Below are 27,914 nucleotides of genomic sequence, written 5' to 3'. Positions count from 1 at the left end.
TAGTTCTAAGTTCTAGGGGACTGATGACCTCAGAAGTTAAGTCCCATAGTGCTCAGAGCCATTTAAACCATTTTTAAATCATCATAAGATGACTAAAAAGACAGCGAAATAATGTCCTAAATTTCTATGGCATTACAACCTTTCAATCACAATGTCCTCATTTGGAGACATGCATAAATTTATAAATACGTCACTTACCTTTCGTTTGAAAGACACCTGTAGTTTTCACCTTCAAGAATGCACCTTTCTATACACAAGTAATTTTTTTTACCTAAACTCAGAAGATATTAACCGGCTAATAGGAGGTAGGAGGTACAAAGATTACTGGGAAGCGTCCGTGTTACTGTGCACGTTCAGTTTCGTTTTGTGGTACCACAGATTGACAGGAGTTGTCGACGCTGATCTCACATAACCTCTCTGCTTGTGACAATATGAGGACAACAATCACAAATGGGAACATTTAACGAATTTTAATATTCTAAGCATTTATTTAGTACTTCTTTATATGAGAACGCCATGACCGAAAGGGTTATATACTGGCCACGACATCTTGGTAGATGATTGTTGCAGTGTCTGTGTGTTTATGGGTTGCATTTTTTCATATGACTTGTCAAGCCAATGGCAGCACGGCATCTCTTGCCGCAATTGTCACAAGTGTATCTGGCTGGTGAGGCAGGAGCAGTGATAGCACTGCGAAGCTTTTTCTGCCTTAATCTGTCTAACAAGCCTTCATCATGCTTCGACATTCCAGATGATATATCATCACGCCACTCCGGTCTCATGCTAGCCCGTGCCTCCCATCTGTTTGTGTCGATTCCAAAGCTCTCCACATCTCGTTTACAGGGGTCCTTGAACCTCAATACAGGACGTCCTACAGGTCTTTTGGCTATAGAGATCTCTCCAAGCATCACCTCACGTGGTAATCTGTCAGGATCCATACGGTGGGCGTGTCCTCGCCAGCGGAGTCATCTCTGTTCAAGATAGCTGAAATACTGTGGCAGTTAGTTTTAGATAGCACAGCTTCGTTAGTCACTTGGTCCTTCCACGCTACTCCGAGGATGGATCTCAGGCACCGCATGTGGTAAGCAGTAAGGCGGCGTTCTTCTTTGGCATAGATAGTCCATGTTTCCGGTGCATACAAAGGGATGCTGAAGACGCAAATTTGATATACAAGAATTTTGGTGGTCAAAGACAGTTTGTTGTTTTTCCAAACACGTGTAGAGAGTTTGCCAAAAGTTGTCGCAGCTCTTCCAATGCTAGCATCAATTTCCTTGCCAACAGACGTGCTTGATTCTACAGGGTGTTACAAAAAGGTACGACCAAACTTTCAGGAAACTTTCCTCACACACAAAGAAAGAAAATATGTTATGTGGACATGTGTCCGGAAACGCTTACTTTCCATGTTAGAGCTCATTTTATTACATCTCTTCAAATCACATTAATCATGGAATGGAAACACACAGCAACAGAATGTACCAGCGTGACTTCAAACACTTTGTTACAGGAAATGTTCAAAATGTCCTCCGTTAGCGAGGATACATGCATCCACCCTCCGTCACATGGAATCCCTGATGCGATGATGCAGCCCTGGAGAATGGCGTATTGTATCACAGCCGTCCACAATACGAGCACGAAGAGTCTCTACGTTTGGTACCGGGGTTGCGTAGACAAGAGCTTTCAAATGCCCCCATAAGTGAAAGTCAAGAGGGTTGAGGTCAGGAGAGCGTGGAGGCCATGGAATTGGTCCGCCTCTACCAATCCATCGATCACCGAATCTGTTGTTGAGAAGCGTACGAACACTTCGACTGAAATGTGCAGGAGCTCCATCGTGCATGAACCACATGTTGTGTCGTACTTGTAAAGACACATGTTCTAGCAGCACAGGTAGGAATCCCGTATGAAATCATGATAACGTGCTCCATTGAGCGTAGGTGGAAGAACATGGGGCCCCGTCAAGGCATCACCAACAATGCCTGCCCAAACGTTCACAGAAAATCTGTGTTGATGACGTGATTGTACAATTGCGTGCCGATTCTCGTCAGTCCACACATGTTGATTGTGAAAATTTACAATTTGATCACGTTGGAATGAAGTCTCATCCGTAGAGTGAACATTTGCACTGAAATGAGGATTGACACATTGTTGGATGAACCATTCGCAGAAGTGTACCCGTGAAAGCCAATCAGTTGCTGATAGTGCCTGCACACGCTGTACATGGTACGGAGGAAACAACTGGTTCTCCCGTAGCACTCCCCATACAGTGACGTGGTCAACGTTACCTTGTACAGCAGCAACTTCTCTGACGCTGACATTAGGGTTATCGTCAACTGCACGAAGAATTTCCTCGTCCATTGCAGGTGTCCTCGTCGTTCTAGGTCTTCCCCAGTCGCGAGTCATAGGCTGGAATGTTCCGTGCTCCCTAAAACGCCGATCAATTGCTTCCTGTCGGGACACCTTCGTTCTGGAAATCTGTCTCGATACAAACGTACCACACCACGGCTATTGCCCCGTGCTAATCCATACATCGAATGGTCATCTGCCAACTCCGCATTTGTAAACATTGCACTGACTGCAAAACCACATTCGTGATGAACACTAACCTGTTGATGCTACGTACTGATGTGCTTGATGCTAGTACTGTAGAGCAATGAGTCGCATGTCAACACAAGCACCGAAGTCAACATTACCTTCCTTCCATTGGGCCACCTGGCGGTGAATCGAGGAAGTACAGTAGTACATACTGACGAAACTAAAATGAGCTCTAACATGTAAATTAAGCGTTTCAGCCGGCCGAAGTTGCCGCGCGGTTCTGGCGCTGCAGTCTGGAACCGCGAGACCGCTACGGTCGCTGGTTCGAATCCTGCCTCGGGCATGGATGTGTGTGATGTCCTTAGGTTAGTTAGGTTTAACTAGTTCTAAGTTCTAGGGGACTAATGACCTCAGCAGTTGAGTCCCATAGTGCTCAGAGCCATTAAGCGTTTCCGGACACATGTCCACATAACATCTTTTCTTTATTTGTGTGTGAGGAATGTTTCCTGAAAGTTTGGCCGTACCTTTTTGTAACACCCTGTATACTAGATCCAAGATAGCAGAAGGGTTAAAGCACCATAATAGGTGCATTGGCAGTCGGTATGTCTTCGCTATAGGAACGAACGAGTCCCAGCTGACTTGCTCACGCCACTGGCCGCGGGAAACGGTGCGAGCCGGTGACGTATTAGGGCCTCAGGGCTCTGCTGGATTCAGAGGTGCAGCAGAGGTGCACCTGGCCGCCTGCCATGGCTCTGACCTTCCCGCGGACACGGCCGTTGGCCCAGTCCGGCTTCGCCAGATGGTGGAGGGGGCCGCGTGCCGCGGTGGTGGGGGTAGGCGGAGGTGCGCGCGCACCCGCACTTGAGCAGCAGCGGCGAGCGCGAGCGGCGCAGAAGGCCGGCAGACTCCGAGCAGCGCGCACCAACACGTGGGGCGACAATGACCGACAGCAATCAGCGTGCGGGCCAGATGGACCCGCTCGAGCAGATACCCAAGGAGGAGACCATCCGGCTGCGCAAGCGGCACGTGGGGTGAGCACCAGCAGGCTGCCCGTACTATACCGTACATTATAATGTCTAGTCTCGGCACACGAGCAATCTAACATTCACACAAAGATGTTGCACTTGCGGCAGATATAATCGGGCAAGATAATGTGCCATCACTATTCTCTGTAGACAGTGCTGCGCATCTTCAAAGTGTCGCGGAACAACCGGAAGCTGCTGTAGTGAACAGTTATTTAGGTGACTTGAAGATGGTGGCTTTTGGTCGTTCCTCGACATTGTTTTTTTAATTTATGTGTAATCACCACGTGGATACCTAATAATGACAGGCTACTACTAAAACGCATCCCCCATACTACAAATATTACGGTTGTGTTAAAACGCGATTGAAGCAAAAATGTGTGTTGTGCATAAAGTTCGTAAGAAGTCGCAGTCTTTATCCGTTTCCATACACATACACAAATGTGAGCGTATTATGTAGCTTAACCTTTGTGCTAACGTGCTTGGAGTGCAACACAATAATAACATGAGTTCGTCCACCTTGGTAAAAATGTCCTACACACAAATATCTTTCGCCGAAATTTTGACATCAGCGGCGTCTTCTTTAGGTTGCAGTTTTTGATAGTACTACATCACCTCCAGCCGCTATGAGCTTATCGCATCTTTCAGATGCATTTGTCAGTTTTCGGCAAAATAGCAACAGCTGCGTTTGCTAGCTAGATCCCATTTTCACGGATTTCATCTTCAGTTAAGTGAGTGTGTTGTTTATTGTGTTACCATCTGGTGCGAAGTCACATTTTCAAGCTAAAAATTCAAATTTTATTACGTGACATCTTTCGACTATAATTTGGTTGTATTTATTAGGCAAAAGTCTGTAAATCTAGCATTATCAGGTGTTTAATCTGGTTCGCACAGCAAAATAAATGAATTTCTTATTCTGGCGTAGCCGCAAACATTCTAGAAACCGAAGACTAAACTACTTTGAGGCACTGTCAATACCGGCTTTTCCAAATAGCTTCGTAGCCTATTCGAATCATCAGGTACTTTCGTAGTAGGGGAGGCCCTCAGTTGGTTGGAATTTATTAATAAATGTATTGTTCTTTCGGTGATGAGGACACGAACTTCCAGGCGTGTAGATAAGGCCAGAATTGGCAAAATAAAAGTTTCAAGACCGAACATGATGTAGGATAAATCTGACAGTGCTTTTCGAGAACCTACCAAGAGGTTCTTGTGCGATGTAATAGATTTATTTGGTACTTAACACAGACAAACATGATCAGCAGATACGCATACATTATGAGAGGTGGAGAGAGGAAACTGGATAAAAGCACTGCAGGTGGTCTCTCGTGTATAGCAACATGGTCAGTGTCGATGTAACGCTGTGTAATGTAGCACTCTGTGTGCACAAGATAAAATGCACAATCGATCAGCTCTAGAGAATGTGCTTAATACCCGGCTACAGAATTAGCAGAGACAATTTCCTTGTACATGTGAATGAATAGGAACTGCAGAGAAATTGACAATTTGCATCGAGCCAAGGACTCATGTAAGGGATATCGACACACAACATGTTTCCAAGCTGTTCCGACAGTTAATGGGATCACGGCAGTTGGTAACACATTACAGTGCGCGAGGTGGGCAGCGACGTACACTCGTTCCCGTCTAGGAAGAACGTTGTGCGAATGAGAGACTTGCATCAGCACTCGATCACTTACACGTAAAGCGGAGGTCGTGCTCACTAGTGAGTGGAAAGCAATACGAGAGCATCAGGTATCCACTAGCGCCCACAGAAAGTGTGACCTCAGTCTGCTGCTGACTTTGGTCCTCATGTCGTGGTGAGCCAATGGTTACTGCATCGCTGTGTGTTGGATCTGATTCGTCACTGACCAGCGCCCATACTCTTCTCCGGGCAAAGACTCTTCCACCAGAGACGGGACGCTTGCCCGTTGCAACAGCGATGTATGGGCTGTTGAAAAGAAAGAAAGGAGGACTGGGGTTTAATGTCATGTCGGTGACGAGGTCATTAGAGCATGAGTAGAAGTTCAGGGTGGGACGAAATGGAAAGTGCCCTTAGGAAACTGATGAGAATCATGTGAAACATAAATCTGGATAGCGACTGGAACCGCTGTCCTAATTAAGGATCTAGTGACTTACCACTGGCTTAGTCACCTCCATTGCAATGCCTGTCAGCGAATTCCCATATTATACAGTACTAGCCATTAAAATTGCTACACCAAGAAGAAATGCAGATGATAAACGGGTATGCATTGGACAAATATATTATACTGGAACTGACATGTTATTACATTTTCAGGCAATTCGGGTGCATACATCCTGAGAAATCAGTACCCAAAACAACCACCTGTGGCCGTAATAACGGCCTTGATACGCCTGGGCATTGAGTCAAACAGAGCTTGGATGGCCTGTACAGGTACAGCTGCCCATGCAGCTTCAACACGATATCACAGTTCATCAAAAGTATGTGACTGGCGTATTGTGACGAGCCAGTTGCTCGGCCACCATTGACCAGACGTTTTCAATTGGTGAGAGATCTGGAGAATGTGCTGGCCAGGGCAGCAGTTGAACATTTTCTGTATCCAGAAAGCCCCGTACAGGACCTACAACATTCGGTCGTGCATTTTCCTGCTGAAATGTAGGGTTTCGCAGGGATCGAATGAAGGGTAGAGTCACGGGTCGTAACACATCTGAAATGTAACGTCCACTGTTCAAAGTGCCGTCAATGCGAACAAGAGGTGACCGAGACGTGTAACCAATGGCACCCCATACCATCACGCCGGGTGATACGCCAGTATGGCGATGACGAATACACGCTTCCAATGCGCGTTCACCGCATTGTCGCCAAACACGGATGCCATCATCATGATGCTGTAAACAGAACTCGGATTCATCCGAAAAAATGACGTTTTGCCATTCGTGCAACCAGGTTCGTCCTTGAGTACACTATCGCAGGCGCTCCTGTCTGTGATGGAGCGTCAAGAGTAACCGCAGCCATGGTCTCCGAACTGATAGTGGGAAAAGCAGGCGCCAGGTTGAGATTCATAGGAAGAATTCTAAGAAAATGTGACTCATCGACGAAAGAAGTAGCTTACAAAACGCTTGTTCGTCCGATTCTTGAGTATTGCTCATCAGTATGGGACCCTTACCAGGTTGGATTAATAGAAGAGATAGACATGATCCAGCGAAAAGCAGCGCGATTCGTCATGGGGACATTTAGTCAGCGCGAGAGCGTTACGGAGATGCTGAACAAGCTCCAGTGGCGGACACTTCAAGAAAGGCGTTACGCAATACGGAGAGGTTTATTATCGAAATTACGAGAGAGCACATTCCGGGAAGAGATGGGCAACGTATTACTACCGCCCACATATATCTCGCGTAATGATCACAACGAAAAGATCCGAGAAATTAGAGCAAATACGGAGACTTACAAGTAGTCGTTCTTCCCACGCACAATTCGTGAATGGAACAGGGAAGGGGGGATCAGATAGTGGTACAATAAGTACCGTCCGCCACACACCGTAAGGTGGCTCGCGGAGTATAGATGTAGATAGTCCATGCTACTACAAACGTCGTCGAAATGTTCTTACAGATGGTTGTTGTCTTGCAAACGTCCCCATCTGTTGACTCAGGGATCGAGACGTGGCTGCACGATCCGTTACAAACATGCGGATAAGATGCACGTCATCTCGGCTACTAGTGATACGAGGCCGTTGGGATCCAGCACGGCTTTCCGTATTACCCTCCTGAACCCACCGATTGCATATTCTGCTAACAGTCGTTGCATCTCGACCAACTCGAGCAGCAATGTCGCTATACGACAAACCGCAAACACGATGGGCTACAATCCGACCTTTATCAAACTCGGAAACGCGATGGTATGCATTTCTTCTCCTTGCACGAGGCATCACAACAACCTTTCACCAGGAAACGCCGGTCAACTGCTGTTTGTGTATGAGAAATCGGTTGGAAACTTTCCTCATGCCAGCACGTTGTAGGTGCGTCACCGGCGCAAACTTGTGTGAATGCTCTGAAAAGCTAATCATTTGCATATCACACCATATTCTTCCTGTCGGTTAAATTTCGCGTCTATAGCACGTCACCTTCGTGGTGTAACAATTTTAATGGCCAGTAGTGTAGTTATGACGAGCCACCAAAACACATTTGCAGTGGACTTGTGGGCGGGCATTGTCGCTGATTGGTTAACTGGTTCGTACCTGCTTCTTCGTCGTTCTCTGCGTAACTGCACCAGCCGATAGCGTGTTTCTGGGAGACATTATCCCCAAATTGATGGAAGATCTCACATTTGTTGCTGCAATAGTAATATTTAATATCCAAGCACGTTTAGATTTAATTTTTTTGTTAAAGGCGTTTTCAGTGGATTGATATACTGGCTTCACGAATCTGGAAGCTAAACATTAGTTATTAGTATTTCAGCAAGAAAAGGGCGTTTAGATTTGAAACGAGTATGTATACTCTAGCTGTGGAAACCGGCAACAGTAACAAGCTTGATATCCCATTCCGTCTTAAAGCTCACGTTTGGTGACTTCAACCTGGTGGACCTCCGTTCACGTCGCACATCCTGCTCGTGAACACTTGCGTCAAATCTTCTCTGAAAGCTGGACAGAGAGGAGGTCCTGTTTCGCAAGCAGCTCATTCACTTGCTTTCCTTTCTTATGAGAAGTCGTGCGTGACACCTGTTGAAACTTTAGAGCATCTCCTGGCACGAACTTTGGCTGTCTACGACACTGCTGTTACTCCAACAATGCCGGGTTCTCTGAACAGTCACGGCAGTACCTTGTGCGGCTATTTCAGGCGTGCTCAGAAACTGCGGCACGAGACTTTGATAAACTGTTTGGGCGTAGCACCTTGTGCGAGCTGTGATGATAAAAAATATTCTCACAAAAATACACCTAACTGGGTTTTCAGCATCATCAGCAGACTAAGTTAAAACTAACATGGTATCACTTTCGCATTCAAGTGTTGATTCATTCGTTTGTGGACCAGGTTATTTGATCTCAGAGCGGTAAAATCTGCCTGTCTCAATTAGCTTGTACCATCATCAGGGGAAACTGACAAGATAGTGCACTAGAATCTCTTCTCATCTTATTCGAAGAACAGTAGTGATGATTATCTCTACTTGCGAGACTCGAGGTGGATGACTGAATCGTTCAGAACGACGTCAGCAAGGTTATTTATTTATTTAGCATATTGCAAACACTACAGAAAAAATGTGAAAATTGTAAAATAACCGGACAAGTACGAATAGTGTAGTGGACTGGCCCGACAGCCAATCCACTATGACGGGTAGCCGAAAGGCGTGAGGTCTGGAACAGGACAAGGCAATTAGAATTTAGAAAAACGAACGTAGCTGGTGGAATACTTAACTTTAATCCATTAATGGTGAACGTCGGTCTGACGGTACATGAATCACAAGATCAACAGCAACTGATAATGGCGCCTTGCTAGGTCGTAGCAAATGACGTAGCTGAAGGCTATGCTAACTATGGTCTCGGCAAATGAGAGCGTATTTTGCCAGTGAACCATCGCTAGCAAAGTCGTCTGTACAACTGGGGCGAGTGCTAGGAAGTCTCTCTAGACCTGCCGTGTGGCGGCGCTCGGTCTGCAATCACTGACAGTGGCGATACGCGGGTCCGACGTATACTAACGGACCGCGGCCGATTTAAAGCCTACCACCTAGCAAGTGTGGTGTCTGGCGGTGACACCACAAATAGGACTCGCACTCCGAGCGTTCTGTTCAAACTTTATTATGTATACAGGTAGTTCGTCAACAGGTTTTGATGAGTGGGTTTGCGAGTATCAAAAATGTGACATAAATGGCAGTATCTTTTGATTTTACTGGCTTAGAAGCTTAATTTTTTTTTGCACCGCCAAGGGACCTTGGACATTAGTATTTGACACAAATTTCAACTTCGTACCTCTACCCGTTCCTGACAAAAACGGTCTTAAGACATGGACAGACAGACGGTCAACAACGCTAAAGAAAGGACACAAAAATATGAAAATACTAACACACTAGTAGCCTACAAAACTGTAACAAGTGGAAGTTTGGAGGTGTCATTAATTTCGCAGTCGCGTCGTAGCTCTAAGTGCATTGAGCTTAACTGTGCACAGCATTAGGAGAAGCCTTCATCAACTCGTTCCAGTCTACTTTATATCTTATTGTGATTGAGGAATGGCGTGGTCCCCTGTTTGCTCCATAGCGCCACACTTTGAGGGCTGTGTGCGGGACACTGCGATGGTTCAGGCGCTTCTACATTTTTGTGGGCAGCTGCGTGGTTGAATGCTGTCAGTCAGACGCGCAGGCCCTGTCCAGCAAACAGAGTACAATTAGGTCTCTAGTGTTCTTCCAAAAGGCAAGCAGCAGACTGGTGGGTACTGTTGTGATCGTACACACCTTGCATTGTAACAGTCCGGCAACGTACCGTGTCCGCCGTAGTTTTATCAAGACCTCGCAGTTTTCCGCCTTGTTACGTCTCTAAACACTCAACAACTTATCCGGCGATCGCACGTATTAGGGTCGACACGTGATACTCACTTTATCTCGCGATAAGATTTATGTTCCTCAGTTCAAACTTCGTTCAGTGACCGGGCGTGTTTCGCAATTAACGAGTGGTTTATGAGGCAATTGATCGGCTTGTGACGCGTCCGGAGATATGAAACACTGATACGTTACATGGTCTTGATAAGCGCCAGTTGGCTCAAGGCGATTTGCGAAGGCCTCCGTGGGAACATTTCAAGGATTACTCTGACGCACTCTGCGCACAAAGTATCGTCGCTTATGGGTGCGCGACCCAAAGACTGCCACATGGGAATTCCTTCTCATCAGAAACACACTGAGCCACGTAACAAAGCAGGAATGGTAACCAGATGGTCGACGGTACGGTACTGAAGTTAACTGGCGACCAATTGAAACAACGAAGTAACCAAGTCGTATGTGGTCGCGATGAGACTACTGCACTAACAGCGAAACCCCCAAGTTCTTAACCATTCACATTCTAAAGAGAACTGCGCTCAGACAAACAAACAGTAACGTTAACAGGGTTTTCAGGACGTAGGTTGCTCGTCGCATTGTGAAGACCTCTGTAGCTGGCCTTCCGTTTTTAGCCGCTGGTGTGACAGAAGACGGCTGAGAGGAAGTTTACTGCAACACGTGTAACTCGTCGAAGCATTCGCATCTTTAGCAGCATCAACCCCGATCGTTGATGAACCAGAAGTAAAAGCTGGACGCAAATTCAACTTTAGCAATTTACACTAGTGTTCTAAATCTGCGTCATGACCAACTACATGTCTTAAGGACTGTCTAACTAATACATGTACTGACTAAAGGGACCGCGCCTACTTGTCATCACCGATTAGGTCCAAATTTATGCTATATGCAGAGTTTGGTCATAAATAAACTTGACAGGAGAGACAGCTCCAGATGGACATGCGCTTAGAAAAAATAGCATTTTGCCGCTGGTCGCACGAGGCATGAACCAATATGTTACGGTAGTTCCCAAGCAGCGCAACGGAAAGAGCACAGAGGGTCGTGGGGTCGAGTCCCAAGCGGCATCTTATTTTAATTTTCAGTTTTTACTTTACTTACACTGAAAATCAACCGAAATAATACTAGATATGTTGTGTTTATTAAAATGTTCATTAAAGGCATCAAAAGGGAATGCAAAGGAAAATTTTTGTACCGAGGATACAAGAAACAGTGAATGAGTACCCGACAGAATACAGGAATGTCGTTATTACTTCATCAAAATCTAGGAGATTTACAACACCTGTCTACCAAAAATTTTTGATGGATGTGGCCCATGCGCAGGAGAACAAATTTATCCTGTTAACTGACTCGTAGCAAGGAGAAACTAATCCACAATTTAAAAAAAATGGTTCAAACAGCTCTGAGCACTATGGTTCAAATGGTTCAAATGGCTCTGAGCACTATGGGACTTAACATCTATGGTCATCAGTCCCCTAGAACTTAGAACTACTTAAATCTAACTAACCTAAGGACATCACACAACACCCAGCCATCACGAGGCAGAGAAAATCCCTGACCCCGCCGGGAATCGAACCCAGGAACCCGGGCGCTGGAAGCGAGAACGCTACCGCACAGCACTATGGGACTTAACATCTGATGCCATCAGTCCCCTAGAACTTAGAACTACTTAAACCTAACTAACCTAAGGACATCACACACATCCATGCCCGAAGCAAGATTGGAACCTGCGACCGTAGCGATCGCGCGGTTCCAGACTGAAGCGCGTAAAACCGCTCGGCTACAGCGGCCGGAAATCCACAATTAACCGACGAGATTCTTCAGGAAAAATAAGAGTTGCCATTGTGCCGTGTTAAAGCGACCGCTTCTCTAAAATGCACTCGCTTCGTCTATTTTTATCGACAGGTAAAGAATTTGATCGAAAAGCTTCAAAACTGATCTTACCTCACAGAAATCACACCTCGAGAAGACAGCATCAAGATACATTCCACTGTCCATCACTAGCTAACCTCGCCAATATTTGGCGTGGTTTACTTCCAAAATATGCGTTGAGGGAGAACCTTTTATAAATGTAAACTAAGTCTGTCTTCCTATAGTATCTTTAAAATAACCATGTAATCTTAAAAATGCACGGTTTATAACTTGTGCATGAATCCGAGAAAAGTACTGCTTTCCCTGAATTTACGATGAATTTCTATCCAGCAAGGGTAAAACATCAGCTGTAAAATAACAAAAGTATCTTATTTTATGTACCAAGTGCTCATGTAGGTCTCAAAATCCCTTCATGGTACTTTAGTTGCATCCCAAATTTTCCTTTTCATGGCTGTTACGAAAATATTAATGAATACAATGTACTGAGCATTATTTTCGTTTATTTGCAGTGTGACGTAAAAGCTGAAAATGAAAAAGAAGTTTCCACATAGGGGCTCGACCCACCGACCCTCGAATTACCGTTCTCTACAATTTCTTCAGCGTCAAATGCTACTTGGGAAATACCCTTAAATAAATAACTGATGCCTCGCCCACTCCGCGTCAAAAATACTAAAACGCTTGGCCATCTAGAGTTCTCATTTCGATCACTTTCATTTCCGGCCAAACCTCCCATATACACCTAATTTGGACGAAATCGGCGGTGACGGATAGTCCCGGTCCCCTTGTGAGTTTCACTACAGGTTCCTCGCTACCTTCCTATCCTTTGTTATGAGGAACAATTCATAAATAATCTACACCAATTTTTTTACTTACACGTTTATTTTTTTTCAATATCTCTTTACAGTCCTTCAGTATACTCTCTCTGCTTCTCTATGACTGGATCCCAACTCCTCGGGACCTCTATTATTCCATCCAGGACACCACTTCTGTTCATCTCATGAATGGCTCGGTAACAGTGGTAGAACGCTCTTCCAGAGAATGATAACGACGTCCACGAATAGGTTTCTTCAGCTTCGGGAACAAGTCGAAGTCTGTACGTTATTGCAGTGCCTGTGTTATTCCGAATTATGATGCAAAGTTCCTCCATACTTGCATGAAATAACGTATTTATCCACAGACATCGCGCAAGCGGCTTTGAAGAAAAATTTCTCCACTGTACGGGAATATACATAATGGATGTACGAGCATAGGTTGATAGACACATGGCTGACGACTTTTGGAAGTTGAGTCGTGCACGGATATCCAAATGGTAAGGCGACCGCTCGCGATAGGCGAGAAACCCGGGTTCGATTCCCGGTCCGACACAAATTTTCATTGTTGCCATCCCATTATACAGCTGGTGGTAGCCCATATTAGAAACTGCGAATACATTTAATGTCTTCGAAGTCTGGTGGACTCGTGTCCGGGCTGTAGGGAGGATAAGGCAACACTTCCCACCCGTATTAGTGCTGTTTTTGGGCTACAACATTGCTGATATGCGGGCTAGCATTGTCGAGGAGAATGAGCAGCCCTGCCTCGAGCAACTGAGGTCGGGTTTTGTGCATTTTTCTGCACAGGTTTTGCGTGAAGTTACGACGGTACACTGCTGTGAGACTTGTTCCACATGGAACTGTCTGCCATAATGATTCCTTGGAGATCATTACTAAAAGTCACCATTTACTTGAGTTTCCATTGAACGCGTCGAAATTGTTTTGGAAGTGGAAAATATGAAGCTCTCCATTCATTGGAAGGTAAATGAATGTGCCGTATTTACGCATAAACAGGTGGAAAGACGAATTACTGTTCAATAACGCAAACGCGGCAGCGTGGGGCATTGTGGTGTGCTTACTGTAAGACCTTCGGTATACACATCATCAGATTATTTGACTTGTCGCTCTAACGAAGTAGGCGAATGTCAGCAATATGTCTCTTGGTCTTATCGTGGCGTGTTTATCTTCTGCCGTTAGGTCAGACGATAGAAATGCCACTTGCACGCTTAGAGTAGCAGATTGACGGTGACCAACTTTAAACAGAACTTTATTAATTTTCACACACATTTATTAAAATAATAACAAATATAGACATTAAGTAACTTGATTCTGGATGCTGTTTGCAATTGTCAATCTGAAGTTCCTTTAGTCTTGGTACGTTAATCTTATTCTCACATATCTCTGATACTTGACAAAGTGTCTATACATTTCTCTTCATGGCTATGTACAGGAATATGATAATCTTATTAGGCGCAGACTGAAATTTGATGGACTCGCATTCGGAAGGACGACGGTTCAATCCCGCGTCCGGCCATCCTGATTTAGGTTTTCCGTGATTTCCCTAGATCACTCCAGGCAAATGCCGGGATGGTTCCTTTGAAAGGGCACGGCCGCCTTCCTTCTCCATCCTTCCCTAATCCGAGCTTGTGCTCCGTCTCTAATGACCTCGTTGTCGACGGGACGTTAAACACCAATATCCTCCATCCTCCTCCTCCTGAAATTTGACTACAGACTAATGTAGACTGGTACAGACAGGTGCAGACAAATGCAGACTGACTAATCGGAGGTCTTTACACTCGTTATAACACCTCGCGCGTTCAGGTATCACTGCGCGAGTGTGATCCGCGAGGAGAAAAGGTTCTACGTTAACAGCAATCTCATTGGCTGCGTTACATATTAATACGCGGATCGGCGGAAGCAGAATTTGGTCCGTCTTTAAGACAGCGCCATCTCGTAGTGCGGAGACGGACGAGCGCTGCGCCTGCGCTGCTGTGCTTAGCGGGGCGCGCTCTATTGGGAAAGTTGCGTACGCGCTGACTACGCGGAACTATGTACACAACAGGCATATAAGGACATCCCTATTATTCCGAGCGGCGAATGAAAGGAGAAATAGAATCTGTTCGATTACTCTATTGGCGACACATCATTTGCAATAGTCAAAATTGTAAAACATGTGTAAGTAGGCATCAGCAGCGACCCAAACTGCATCTACCACATAAAATTAGTTTTAGGGAAAGCAGATGCCACGTTGAGACTCACTGGAACAAGCCTAAAAAAAATTTAATTTATCCGTAAAAAAGATGGCTTACAAAACACTTGTTCGACCTATTCTTGAACACTTCTCGTCATACTGAGCCTTCATCTTCTTCTTTTAGTGTTGGTTTGCAGCAGAGCGCCATTTCTCTCTTCTGTGTGCCTTCCTCTTCGTTTCTGCATATGCGTTCACCTAACACCATTCATGATCTGCTGCATATATAATATCCTTGGTCGCCTCGGCCGATTCCTTTCCTCAATGACTCCTACTGCTGTTGCTCCAATAACGTAGTTGTTGTCTCTTAGGATGTGCCCTACAAGTTTGTCTCTCCTTGTCTGGATGTGCCTCCACAGAGATCTGGGTTCATGTACTCTTCATTTGTTACATTGTCTCTCCAGCTGATCTTCATCATCCTTCTATTGCACCACTAGCCACCTTCTCTCTTCTCTTCCCATTGTCCAAGTTTCACATCCGCATAGGGCCACAATCCAAACGAAAGCCTTCATAATACGTTTCCTTATTTTCAGACTGATGTTCGTGCTGGTAAGTTCCTCCACAGATTAAATGCAGTTTTGGCCTCTTGTATTTTGCTCACCATTTTTTTCCGGTTTCTGTCATAATTTGTGATGTTGCTTCCCAGTAGGTAAGTTGCTCTACCACTTGCAGCTCCTCTCTTCCATTTCTCGTTCTCAGAGGTTCATATTCTGCTTGTGTACTGCATACCATTACTTTCGTCTTTTTCTTGTTTATTCTCATTCCATGCCGATTATATAGAATCCTTTCCATTGTTCTGAGAACTTCCTCTAGATCTCTTTTTGCCCCCTTGACTATAGCAGTATCATCTGCATAACGTAGCATGTCTACCTTCAGCCCACTAATTTTGATCCTCACCTCAGTAGTTTCTCGAACTTGGTCTATAGCTTCCTGGATGTAAGTGTTGGATATAATAGCAGAGAGGGCACATTCTTGTCTTACCCCTTTTCTAATATTTGCTTCTTGTTCCTGGTGACAGTTCCCAATCACTGCCACCTCATTCTTATAGAAACTGAGTGTCACACGGATGTCTTTGTACTTTATTCCACTTTTCCTCAGCACTCTGAACATCTGTTGCTAGATAACGTTATCAAATGCCTTTCCCAGGTCTGAAAATGCGGTATAAGTTGGTTTATTTTTCTGTAATTGCTTTTCGATAAGGAGTCTCAGTGCCAGAATCGCCTGTCTAGTTCCCAGTCCCCTTCTGAAACCAAACTGATCTTCACTCAGCATATCCTCCACCTTCCCTTCATTTCTCTTAAGAATTATTTTTATGAGAATTTTTGATGCATGTGATATTCTGCTTAAAGATCAGTACTGTTCACATTTTGTAACTGCTACCTTCTTTGGCACAGGAACAATCACGCATTTCTGGAAGTCTGTCGGTATCTCTCCTGTGTTATAGATGGACCTAATAAGTGTGTCGCTATGAGACTATGTAGGTTTAATGGAGAAGACAGACAAGATCCAGCGAAGAGCAGCGCATTCCGTCACGGGTGCTTCTGGTAACCGCGGTAGGTTTATTGAGTAATTCACCATAATGCAGTTGCATACACTACAAGAGATGCGTTGTGCATCACAGAGAGATTTATTATTGATCTTTCGATAGCGGCCCAAGACGTGTCAGGCGAAATGCTACTTCCTCCCACATACGCTTCGCGAAAAGACCATGGCGGGAAAATCAGAGGAATCAAAGCTCTAACTGAGGCTTTCCGGCAGCTGTTCTTCCCACGCAGCGCTCGCGAATGGAGAGGAAAGGGAAGCTAACTTTATAAAGGTGGCGAACACCACCTCTGCCACGAAACAGGAAGCTAACTTTATAGAGGTAACATACAACCCCGTTGTCACACACAGTAAGTGTGCATGCGTTTTCCCTTGTAACTTGGACGCTTCGTAGAGCCGTTCGACGACGATACCAGACACTGCTTCCTATCCTCCATTATTTATGTCCTTACTCCGCCCTCTATAGTGCCTCAAATTTTGTCGCTATATTTTTGTTCCACGCAAACTACAACACAGGTTTCAAAGCAAGGTTTGGGGGAGCCACGTGCCGCAAAAGGCGACAAAAAACGTTTTACTCTTCGATAAAATGGAAACCGTCTGCGATAAAGTGACGGCAACAGTTATACAGGCAAAGTTGCACAGCTCACGTCAGCATACAACACGGCGAGACGATATCCATTTATGTATTGAACAGGGATTCGCACCATGAAATTGCCTACAGTGGTATATATGACATGTTAGGAAACAGCAGGAAACAAGCAATTAAAGCTGTCGCCTGTTTAGTAAGAGCTAATGTTGTCCGTTAAACAGGATAACACGTTTATTCGGGTGGAATACGAGCAGGTAGTCGCCTTGGAGTTAGGCAGCCCACATTGCTGTCACGCTGGCCGAGTGGGCTGACATCCTTCCCCTAAAGCAACCGGCTTGGGAGGCTGGGGAATTAATACGGCCAGAAACCCATTTCACACCTTTTCCTGTTTACCATCGCCTCCAGTTTTATGGCTAGGATGCCCGCATGACGGCACTACGATTGATTTTTGATTTCTGGAGCATACCGAGTGTATCTCCAAGAGGACGACAAGGACCTCACATACACTGATGTAGAAAACTTAAGAACTGAAGTCACTGCCAAGTAACATAGCTCGATGAAACTTGGACCGTACGTAGAAAGAAGTGCTACGGTATATTAAGAAGGTAACTGATATAAATACGCAATGAGACAAGACACTTTAATTCAAAGATATTAATCACACTTAGGTCACACTGATGTTTGATGATACATTGGGCATTATAAAAGGCGGGACGTGGTTCTTAATAGGGTGTGTGATCACCAAGGACGCAATGCACGCCCTGCAGCCTGCTTCCAACTGGCCCAAGTTTGGTAAGGGGTTCATGTGGCAGGGCCTTCTTCCGTTCGTCCACCAGTGCGGTTGACAACTGCTGCATAGTTGTCAGTGCTTTTGGAGGTTCAGCAATACCTCCCCCCCCCCCCCCCCCCCCCCTTCCCACCAACGGAATCTACGCGTGATCGTTGGGATTTAAGTTGGGGAAACGGGCAGTTCAGTCCATTCGCCAAATACCCCCGCGTTCCATGAGCTCCAACTGCGCTGTTCATATATATCTACGTCTACATGGATACTCTGCAAATCACATTTAAGTGCCTGGCGGAGGGTTCATCAAACCGCCTTCACAATTTCGTTCGATGCGGTTGCGCATTGTTATCCACAAAAATGAAGTCAGAGTCAAATGCACTCCTTAAAAAACGCATTTGGGCAAGGAGTACAGCGTCACAATAACGTTGTTCAAAGTCACTTCCTCCACGGAACATTGTCTCCTCACATCATACCATCTGGACCACCAAAACGATCATCTAAATCTGCATCTACATGTTCGAGAATGCTAGACATACCCTAGCATGTTGAGAGCTGGAAACACGCAACACACCTAGAAACATTGTCGAATATGGTCGTTTTGGTGGTCCAAATGTTAATGGTGTGTGGAGGCATAATTGCCCATAGGTGTGGTGACCATCAAACCGCTGATCACTGAACACGGAACACTCACTGGTCAACGTTATTGTGAGGCTGTACTTTTTCGCGTGCGGCTTTCCAGGGGTGCATCCGTCCCTGATTTTGTTTTTAAAGATGGCAATGCGGGACCGTATAGAATAGCACAGGTGAAGGAGCTCTTGGAACGAGAGGATATTCGGCGAGTGGGTTGGCCTGCCCATCCCCCCATCAAGCGCGTGTGGGATGCGTCCGCACTCACCAACGACCATCCCCAGTCGTCAACAACGCTAGTGGACGAATGGAACGCTCTACCACACGAAATCACTACCAGCCTCTTGGCCAGCTTGGGAGCAGATTGCAGAACATGAATTGCGCCGGCCGCGGTGGCCGAGCGGCTCTAGGCGCTTCAGTCCGGAACCGCGCGATTGCTACGGTCGCAGGTTCGAATCCTGCTCGGGCATGGATGTATGTGATGTCGTTAGGTTAGTTAGGTTTAAGCAGTTCTAAGTTCTAGGGGACTAATGACCTCAGATGATAAGTGCCATAGTGCTATAGCCATTTGAACCAATTTTTGAACATGAATTGCTTCCTCTGGTGATCACACACCCTATTAAGGACCATATCCCACCTTTTGTGATGGATGTCCAGCGGACCATCGTGAATCGCGGTGTAATTAATGGCTTCGAATAAAAGTGCCATTTCTGTTCGTCTCAGTGTCTATTTCTTTGTTACCTTCTGTCCTATAATGTAGCAGTTCTTTCTATGTATACTCCAAGTTTCATCCAGCTATGTTATGCTGCAGTGGCACATCATGCAAAAATTGCATTCGTCCTTAAGTCTTATGCAGCAGTTTACAGCTCGCTGTCGACTAAGGGCGTTCGGATACACTCAACGAAATCTTGATTTAAGTGGTATGAAAAATACGAGACAACAAGGTTTGTCATAATTTTCTTGTGTTGCATACAAATGGCAGTACAAGTGGAATGAGCTGCAGCGATTGATTGCTGTGTAGCAATATAGGGTGAACAGCTGCATCCGGCTCCTTTCTTTTCGTATAGCTGTTGCGTAAGAGAGAAATTATCAATGCAGTTGGTAACAGCCTAAGGTCTTTAGGGTACTTTGTCACTGTCACTGACGTACTTATTTGTGGCTTGTTGTTAAAAGCATTTCTGCTGTACGTTATCGCCACGCCCTTCTGTGAGTGTGCGAATTATGTCCCGATAAACAATGGATTACATGCATTGGTAAGCACTTAAGAAGCGATAAGGGACCAGCTTAGGTTACGTAAAGACTGCACACGGAGACACAGGTATTAGCTCTTCACAGTCCTTTGTCCGCCGAGTCGTTAGCGCTGCCAAGTGGAGGTGACGCGGCGTTGCGCAGCGTACAGGTTTGCGGCTCAAAGCGTGGCTTGTATCAGCCTGGCTGTTCACTTTTATCTAACAGAGCCAGAAAAACCTCGTTTCGCTATCAGCGCAGTTCAAATTGTGCATTGTTCCCATAATTGCAACCAGCAAAACAGCACCTGCCTCTGGCTGAGGTGGCCCTTGGACTGTTTACGTAGCCTTGAGGAGAGACGCGAAACTTTCAAAACTCCTGTTACAAGAAAGCGAGACTGAAGTGCCTGTCAGAGAAGATAGAGCTTACATGCACTTCGTGGTTAAAAAAAATAAAATAAAAAAAGTGAAGCGCCCAGAAGACGGTCGGACGTCAGTGTGACTTCGTATATCTACATCTACATCTACATCTACATACATACTCCGCAATCCACCATACGGTGCGTGGCGGAGGGTACCTCGTACCACAACTAGCATCTTCTCTCCCTGTTCCACTCCCAAACAGATCGAGGGAAAAATGACTGCCTATACGCCTCTGTACGAGCCCTAATCTCTCTTATCTTATCTTCTCTTTGTGGTCTTTCCGCGAAATGTAAGTTGGCAGCAGTAAAATTGTACTTCAGTCAGCCTCAAATGCTGGTTCCCTAAATTTCCTCAGGAGCGATTCACGAAAAGAACGCCTCCTTTCCTCTAGAGACTTCCACCCGAGTTCCTGAAGCATTTCCGTAACACTCGCGTGATGATCACACCTACCAGTAACAAATCTAGCAGCCCGCCTCTGAATTGCTTCTATGTCCTCCCTCAGTCCTACCTGATAGGGATCCGAAAATCTCGAGCAGTACTCAAGAATAGGTCGTATTAGTGTTTTATAAGCGGTCTCCTTTACAGATGAACCACATCTTCCCAAAATTCTACCAATGAACCGAAGACGACTATCCGCCTTCCCCACAGCTGCCATTACATGCTTGTCCCACTTCATATCGCTCTGTAATGTTACGCCCAAATATTTAATCGACGTGACTGTGTCAAGCGCTACACTACTAATGGAGTATTCAAACATTACAAGATTCTTTTTCCTATTCATCTCCATTGATTTACATTTATCTATATTTAGAGTTAGCTGCCATTCTTTATACCAATCACAAATCCTGTCCAAGTCATCTTGTATCCTCCTACAGTCACTCAACGACGACTCCTTCCCGTACACCACAGCATCATCAGCAAACAGCCGCACATTTCTATCCAAGTTTTCCAAAAGACCATTTATGTAGATAGAAAACAACAGCGGACCTACCACACTTCCCTGGGGCACTCCCTGGAGCACTCCAGATGATACGCTCACCTCCGATGAACACTCACCGTCGAGGACAACGTACTGGGTTCTATACGTAAAACCATCGGCGGGTATCTAAGTGACTGGAGTTGCAGTTCTCTGTGACACGAAGAACGACGACCAGAGGCATTAGCGTTGTCCGTGTTTAGTGTTGTTACCACGCCGCGCAGGGTACACAGGTCGACCAGAAACGGCCTGAAAAGCTTGTAAGGGTGTTGCGTGGGAGGTTGTGCTGAGAAATTAGTGATAACAAATTCGATACGTTGCGACATTTCCTGGTTATTTAGCACTGAATTTAGCCAATCAAGTCGTCGCGGGCGTAAATTCAAGCACCTGTACGTGCTAAATTGCGGTGATGCATAGACATCATTCGGTCCGTAATTTTCCACCTGTTGAAATCGTAATTAACAGTTAAAAATGTTCCTTTTTCGGAAGTGATAAATGTAAGCTAGATGATCAAAAGCAGCGTTCACAAAATTCTGCAACGGTAACAGTTTCGCAATTTTGGACGCCTATAGAGGCAACGTAGCGCAGTATTCCGGCAGGGGACTCCCAACGATCTGTTGAGTCCACGCAACGTCGAGCTGGTACAATACGTCGGGCTAAAGGAGGCATCCCATCGCTTTTGTCACCCCCCTCCTCCTCCCCCCCTCCCTCCCAATGCTCCTTCCAGCGCAACGGTATCTGTTCCCCGATGCCGTGGCAGATTTTCCACCAACCTACCCCAACTTCAAGTATGCGTCTTCTACGGTTCTAGGCGCTTCAGTTTGGAACCGCGCGACCGTTACGGTCGCAGGTTCGAATCCTGCCTCGAGCATGGATGTGTGTGACGTCCTTAGGTTAGTTAGGTTTAACTAGTTCTAAGTTCTAGGGGACTGATGACCTCAGAAGTTAAGTCCCATAGTGCCCAGAGCCATTTGACCCATTTTTTCCTTGTACTCGCACATTCTTCTTAGTACTTCTTTGTTTCATACTTTACCTAAAGGCTTAATTTTTAAAATTCTTCGGTAGCACCACATTTCAAATGAAATTAGAATGAAATCCAGACCATTAGCTGCTTACAGGCGTTGATAAATATCAACGGAGACAGTCGAAAATGTGTGCCCCGACCGGGACTCGAACCCGGGATCTCCTGCTTACATGACAGGCGCTCTATCTTTTTTTTCTTTCACTTAAAAATACAAATCTGTACTCGTTAGCGTGATCAACAACAGTCATAAAAACGTTTATTCACCAGAGACAAAAGATAACACAAAAAAATGTTCAGAGCTTCATTGCGCAAACTTTTTCTGTTGCTTCTGTCGTCTCCACTGGTGTCTTCTGTAGATTGACCGAAGGCAGAGGCCTTTTCTCCTCTGTCTTCTGAGCTGCAGTTTTTGAGAGCTGTGTAGGTAGTTCTAGCAGCTGACTATCAATGACTTTTATCATTCGACTGAGCCATCGAGGGCACAGAGGATAGTACGACTGCAGTTATCTCTGGCACGCTCCCCCGTGAGATCTACATTTCCAACTTACTGTCCACACACTACAATTGTAGTGCCCCTGTCCACTATACTCATTACTCGCGGCAGTCAATCTACCGATTACCGTAAGATTGGATGGTTCAAATGGCTCTGAGCACTACGGGACTTAACATCTGTGGTCATCAGTCCCCTGGAACTTAGAACTACTTAAACGAAACTAACCTAAGGTCATCACACACATCCATGCCCAAGGCAGCATTCGAACCTGCGACCCTAGCGGTCACGCGGTTCCAGACTGAAGCGCCTAGAACCGCATGGCCACACCGGCCGGCATTTCCGTAAGAGTTTGAGCAATGTGAGTGCATCCGCACTAAAGAAGATCATTGGTCGGTAAGACTTATCTGTCTGAAGATGGTCTCTGTTCTTTCGGACATGTCCAAAAAAACGGGTACCATCTTCATACATTCATATACATTTCAAATGCTCCCAAATCAGTTTCCTGCGGTCCATGGTCGTCTTCCATGCAACTCTGTATCCAAGACGTAGCGTTCCATGGACTTCTACCTCATTTCCCATATTATTATGTGACACGAGTGAGCGCTTTCCTTGAAAAAAGTTCTCTTCGTATTTACCATTCTATTCCCATTGTTTCCTTCCCCTGAGCCATTCTTTATGATTGTGCTTCTTTAGATTTACTTCTGCCGCTATTGTTGATGTTAAGCAAGTCCTGTGCTATTGTTGGCCACCTTTGCCTTTAATCTGTTCATCCGTAAGCCGTACTTGTGTCAAGCGTGGTGACCATTCCTTTCATCAGATCAGAGTCTTGTTTACATCTAGCAGATCGACGTCACCAGCATCCACATCTATTGCGCTTGCTCTTTTATCCGTCTGCTGATCTTTCAGGGAGCTAAGAATACACCGGGTGCTCACCTTGGCTTGCAGAATCGTCCGAGACCCGCAGCTGACCCTGAACTAAATAACTGTAACGTATATAGACGGAGAGATCCACAGTTGTTCGATTACACTATCGGTGGTAAATCAATGGAAATGGCAAAAACCGTAAAATACGTAGCAGAAACCGTAAAATTCGTAGCAGCATGACCACTTAACACTAGTTGTAGAAAAAGCAGGTGTCGGACTGAGATTCATTGGGGCAATCTTAGAGAAATGTAAGGGACTCGTAAAACAAGCAACTTACAAAACAGCCGTTCAGTTGAATGTTGCTCATCACGCTAAGAACCAGAGCAGGTTGGATTAACATAAAGGACAGAGAAGAGTCAACAAAGAACGAGGCGTTTAATTAAGGCAGGGGTCTCCAAACGTTTTAGTCTGCGGGCCACAGTGATTCCTCCACAAAGTCATAAGGGCCAAGATCTACCTAGTGGGATTTAAGAACTCCATGATCACCGTAATGTAAGGCTAAAGGAAAAATGAAATCGCAAAATCTAAGGTTGTGGGAATAGCTAGCACTGAAACGAACTACGATTTTTGTTTAATTGCATAAATTTGATTGGTGGACGTACCTGACCGAATTTCTGGCATATTTTATTCTGGCGAATTTCACCGACAAAAAGTATGTCACTGCACATTCTTCACGAAAGCGTCCTGCAAAGTTAACGAAATCTTAAGATCATTGTTAATAACACTATTACTGCAAGACGTAACAGAGGTAGAGTATGGCAACGCATTGTTATTTCAAGCAGCGCAACAATAAGTTTAGTTTTGTAGTCTTGTAGCGAGTAGCAGAGCCAGAGCATATATTTGATAGTTCTGTTGCGTGACTGCGTCTATGTTGCGAGTGTCTCACGAGTTTTTTAGTGTTTTTGCGCTGTACTAGTAGGTGTGGGACAATTCAAAGTTTGAATTGGAAGAGACAAGGAAAATCTGAAAATCGAAATACGTAAAGAAAGTGAAACCTTGCTTAAGAAGCATCTTCCATAATGATTGATTACTAAGGCTAGTCGCCAAAGTGGCGTCTATTTGAAAGACTTGCACCAGATTCGTGTGTAGAATAACATGGAAAGAATTTTTTTAGTTAAAATGTTTTCGCCAAACTAGTCTGTTAACCGTTTTTTTTTTTCACTGTCGCACAGAGAATGATCTGTCTGTTTATTTTGGATAGCCACAAGTTTAACCATGACCTTCCGCTTTGTAAAGATAGAGCTCCGACAATGTCGCGGTGTATTGGTCACGATAGGCCTCGAAACTCAATTGTTGGCAGTATAGGCACCACCTCAAATATTTGGCGGGCCGGATACCGGGGGTGTCCGGCCAGCTAACGCTGGCCGGTTTGCCGGCCCTCGCGGGCCGGTTTCGGCCCGCGGGCGGTAGTTCGGGGACCCCTGAATTAAGGGATCGTTAAGGAAGAGCGAGAACGTTACGCGGATGCTCAACAAACTATGGTAGAAAGCGCTACGAGAGAGAGGTTGCACTTCACGGAGAGGTTTACTACCAAAATTCAAAGAGCATGCAGTCCTAGAATAGTAAGACGGTTATTTGCTCCTTCGACACATGTTTCGCGAAATGAGCTCGTGGAAACCAGAGGAAGCGGAACTTATATGGCGTCTTACCAACGATCATTCTTCCCACGCATTGTTCGCGAACGGGACAGGGACTGGGAGGGGGGGAATGAAGTGGTGCTCCGCCACACACCGTAAGGTGGCTTGTGGAGTATACACGTACACTCGTCTAAACGTTGTGGCCACGACGAAGGGATCCACCGACGGCGAGAGCGTCTCCAACGTCTTCGCCCTCTGCTTGTGTGTGAGCGCTATGTGCAGCACTCGGCACCCGTGGCTCATCAATCACCACGATCATGGCACGACTGGGGAGCGTTTCCTGTCCGTCGCCACGCCAGTAAGGCGCGCACTCGTGCAGCCGTCCACTTCCGCATGACGTCATCAGCGCACCTTCCGCATGCGCGGTGGCAGCGGTTGAAGGCCGCGACGCGCCTTTGTTTCTAATAAGCCTGTTTCACACGAGGCGACTTTCTGGTTAAAAGCGACTGCTCTAAGTGCGCGCGCCTTTCGTGCCTGCGTGTGAAACAGCAACCGACCACGACGCGAGTGTGTCTGTGACGTCAGTGAACGTCAAAGATCGTGCCAAATAAGGAGTACTAAATGTTGTGGCGTAGCAAGACAGCCACGCCACGGAAGTAGCCGGAAGGCACGCGCTTAGCTCACGCAGGCAAGAGATAGGTCTGTAACAGGATACGTAATGAATGCTATAAAGAAAAGTACGTATCTTCTGGAATACTTAACTTTAATCCATCCTTGGTACACAGCTATTGACGATATAACTGAGACTCCATAGATACATGCAATGTTAGTAATGGCGCCTTGCTAGGTCGTAGCCGTTGACTTAGCAGAAGGCTATTCTATCTCCTCTGCAAATGAGCGAGGCTTCGTCAGTGTGCATCGCTAGCTACGTCGTCCGTACAACTGGGGCGAGTGCTAGTACGTCTCTCTAGACCTGCCTTGTGGTGGCGCTCGGTCTGCTATCACTGAAAGTGGCCACACGTGGGTCCGACATGTACTAATGGACCGCGGCCGATTTAAAGCTACCACCTAACAAGCGTGGTGTCTGGCGGTGACACCACACTAAATTTCCGAGTATACGCCATACTCCACAGGCGCAGAAACCGCTGTCGCGCCTGCGAACATTAGAAGTTAACGTATTCTGACCGAGCCCGCGGCCATTATATTCGTATCTTTTTAATCTTTAATGTATTGCTTTCTTTGTTTTCGTGACACACTGAAAACGTTGCACGACGTCCTGGTATTTTCCCTGCTAGCGTTTTCCTACAAGACAGACAAAATGTCTGAAGAGATGAAGTATTTGCGGAGAAAGAGCCTACACTGTGCATAAATAACAACGTAAGCAGATGAAAGTGGTCTAAGAAAAATTATTTCAGTGTGAAAAAGTCAGAATTATTTGACGAGAAAAATAATTAACTACTGGCCATTAAAATTGCTACACCACGAAGATGACGTGCTACAGACGAGAAATTTAAACGACGGGAAGAAGATGCTGTGATATGCAAACGATTAGCTTTTCAGAGCATTGACACAAGGTTGGCGCCGGTGGCGGCACCTACAACGTGCTGACATGAGAAAAGTTTCCAACCGATTTCTCATACACAAACAGCAGTTGACCGGCGTTGCCTGGTGAAACGTTGTTGTGATGCCTCGTGTAAGGAGGAGAAATGCCTACCATCACATTTCCGACTTTGATAAAGGCCGGATTGTAGCCTATCGCGATTGCGGTTTATCGTATCGCGACATTGCTGCTCGCGTTCGTCGAGATCCAATGACTGTTAGCAGAATATGGAATCGGTGGGTTCAGGAGGGTAATACGGAACGCCGTGCTGGATCCCAGCGGCCTCGTATCACTAGCCTAGCAGTCGAGATGACAGGCATCTTATCCGCATGGCTGTAAGGGATCGCGCAGCCACGCCTCGGTCCCTGAGTCAACAGATGGGGACGTTTGCAGGACAACAAACATCTGCGCGAACAGTTCGACGACGTTTGCAGCAGCATGGACTATCAGCTCGGAGACCATGGCTGCGGTTACCCTTGACGCTGCATCACAGACAGGAGCGCCTGCGATGGTGTACTCGACGACGAACCTGCGTGCACGAATGGCAAAACGTCACTTTTTCAGATGAATCCAGATTCTGTTTACAGCATCATGGTGGTTGCATCCGTGTTTGGCGACATCACGGTGAACGCACATTGGAAGTGTGTTTTCGTCATCGCCATACTGCCGTATCACCCGGCGTGATGGTATGGGGTGCCATCGGTTACACGTGTCGGTCACCTCTAGCTGGCATTGACGTCACTTTGAACAATGGACGTTACATTTCATATGTGTTACGACCCGTGGCTCTACCCTTCATTCGATCCCTGCGAAACCCTACATCTCAGCAGGATAATGCACGACCGCATGTTGCAGGTCCTGTACGGGCCTTTCTGGATACAGAAAATGTTCGACTGCTGCCCTGGCCAGCACATTCTCCACATCTCTCACCAACTGAAAACGTCTGGTCAATGGTGGCTGGGCAACTGGCTCGTCACAATACGCCAGTCACTACTCTTGATGAACCGTGGTATCGTGTAGAAGCTGCACGGGCAGCTGTACCTGTACACGCCATCCAAGCTCTGTTTGACTCAATGCCCAGGCGTATCAAGGCCATTGTTACGGTCAGAGGTGGTTGTTCTGGGTACTGATTTCTCAGGATATATGCACC

The 27,914-nt window shown here is 45.9% G+C and overlaps 1 protein-coding gene across 1 annotated transcript in view; it reads left to right on the top strand.

Moving 5' to 3' along the window:
- Nucleotides 1-3,409: 3,409 nt before the first annotated feature.
- LOC124781771 (5-phosphohydroxy-L-lysine phospho-lyase-like) overlaps nt 3,410-27,914 on the top strand; it is a 136,373-nt gene continuing 111,868 nt past the window's right edge. Inside the window, exon 1 of the mRNA XM_047253888.1 lies at nt 3,410-3,560. Coding sequence (XP_047109844.1) covers nt 3,469-3,560 — 92 coding nt within the window. The 5' untranslated portion in view covers nt 3,410-3,468. The remainder of the gene's footprint in view (nt 3,561-27,914) is intronic.

The sequence above is a fragment of the Schistocerca piceifrons genome, chromosome 1 (genome assembly GCF_021461385.2).
Source record: "Schistocerca piceifrons isolate TAMUIC-IGC-003096 chromosome 1, iqSchPice1.1, whole genome shotgun sequence".
Taxonomy (NCBI): domain Eukaryota; kingdom Metazoa; phylum Arthropoda; class Insecta; order Orthoptera; family Acrididae; genus Schistocerca; species Schistocerca piceifrons.
This window is presented reverse-complemented; position numbering and strand designations above follow the sequence as displayed.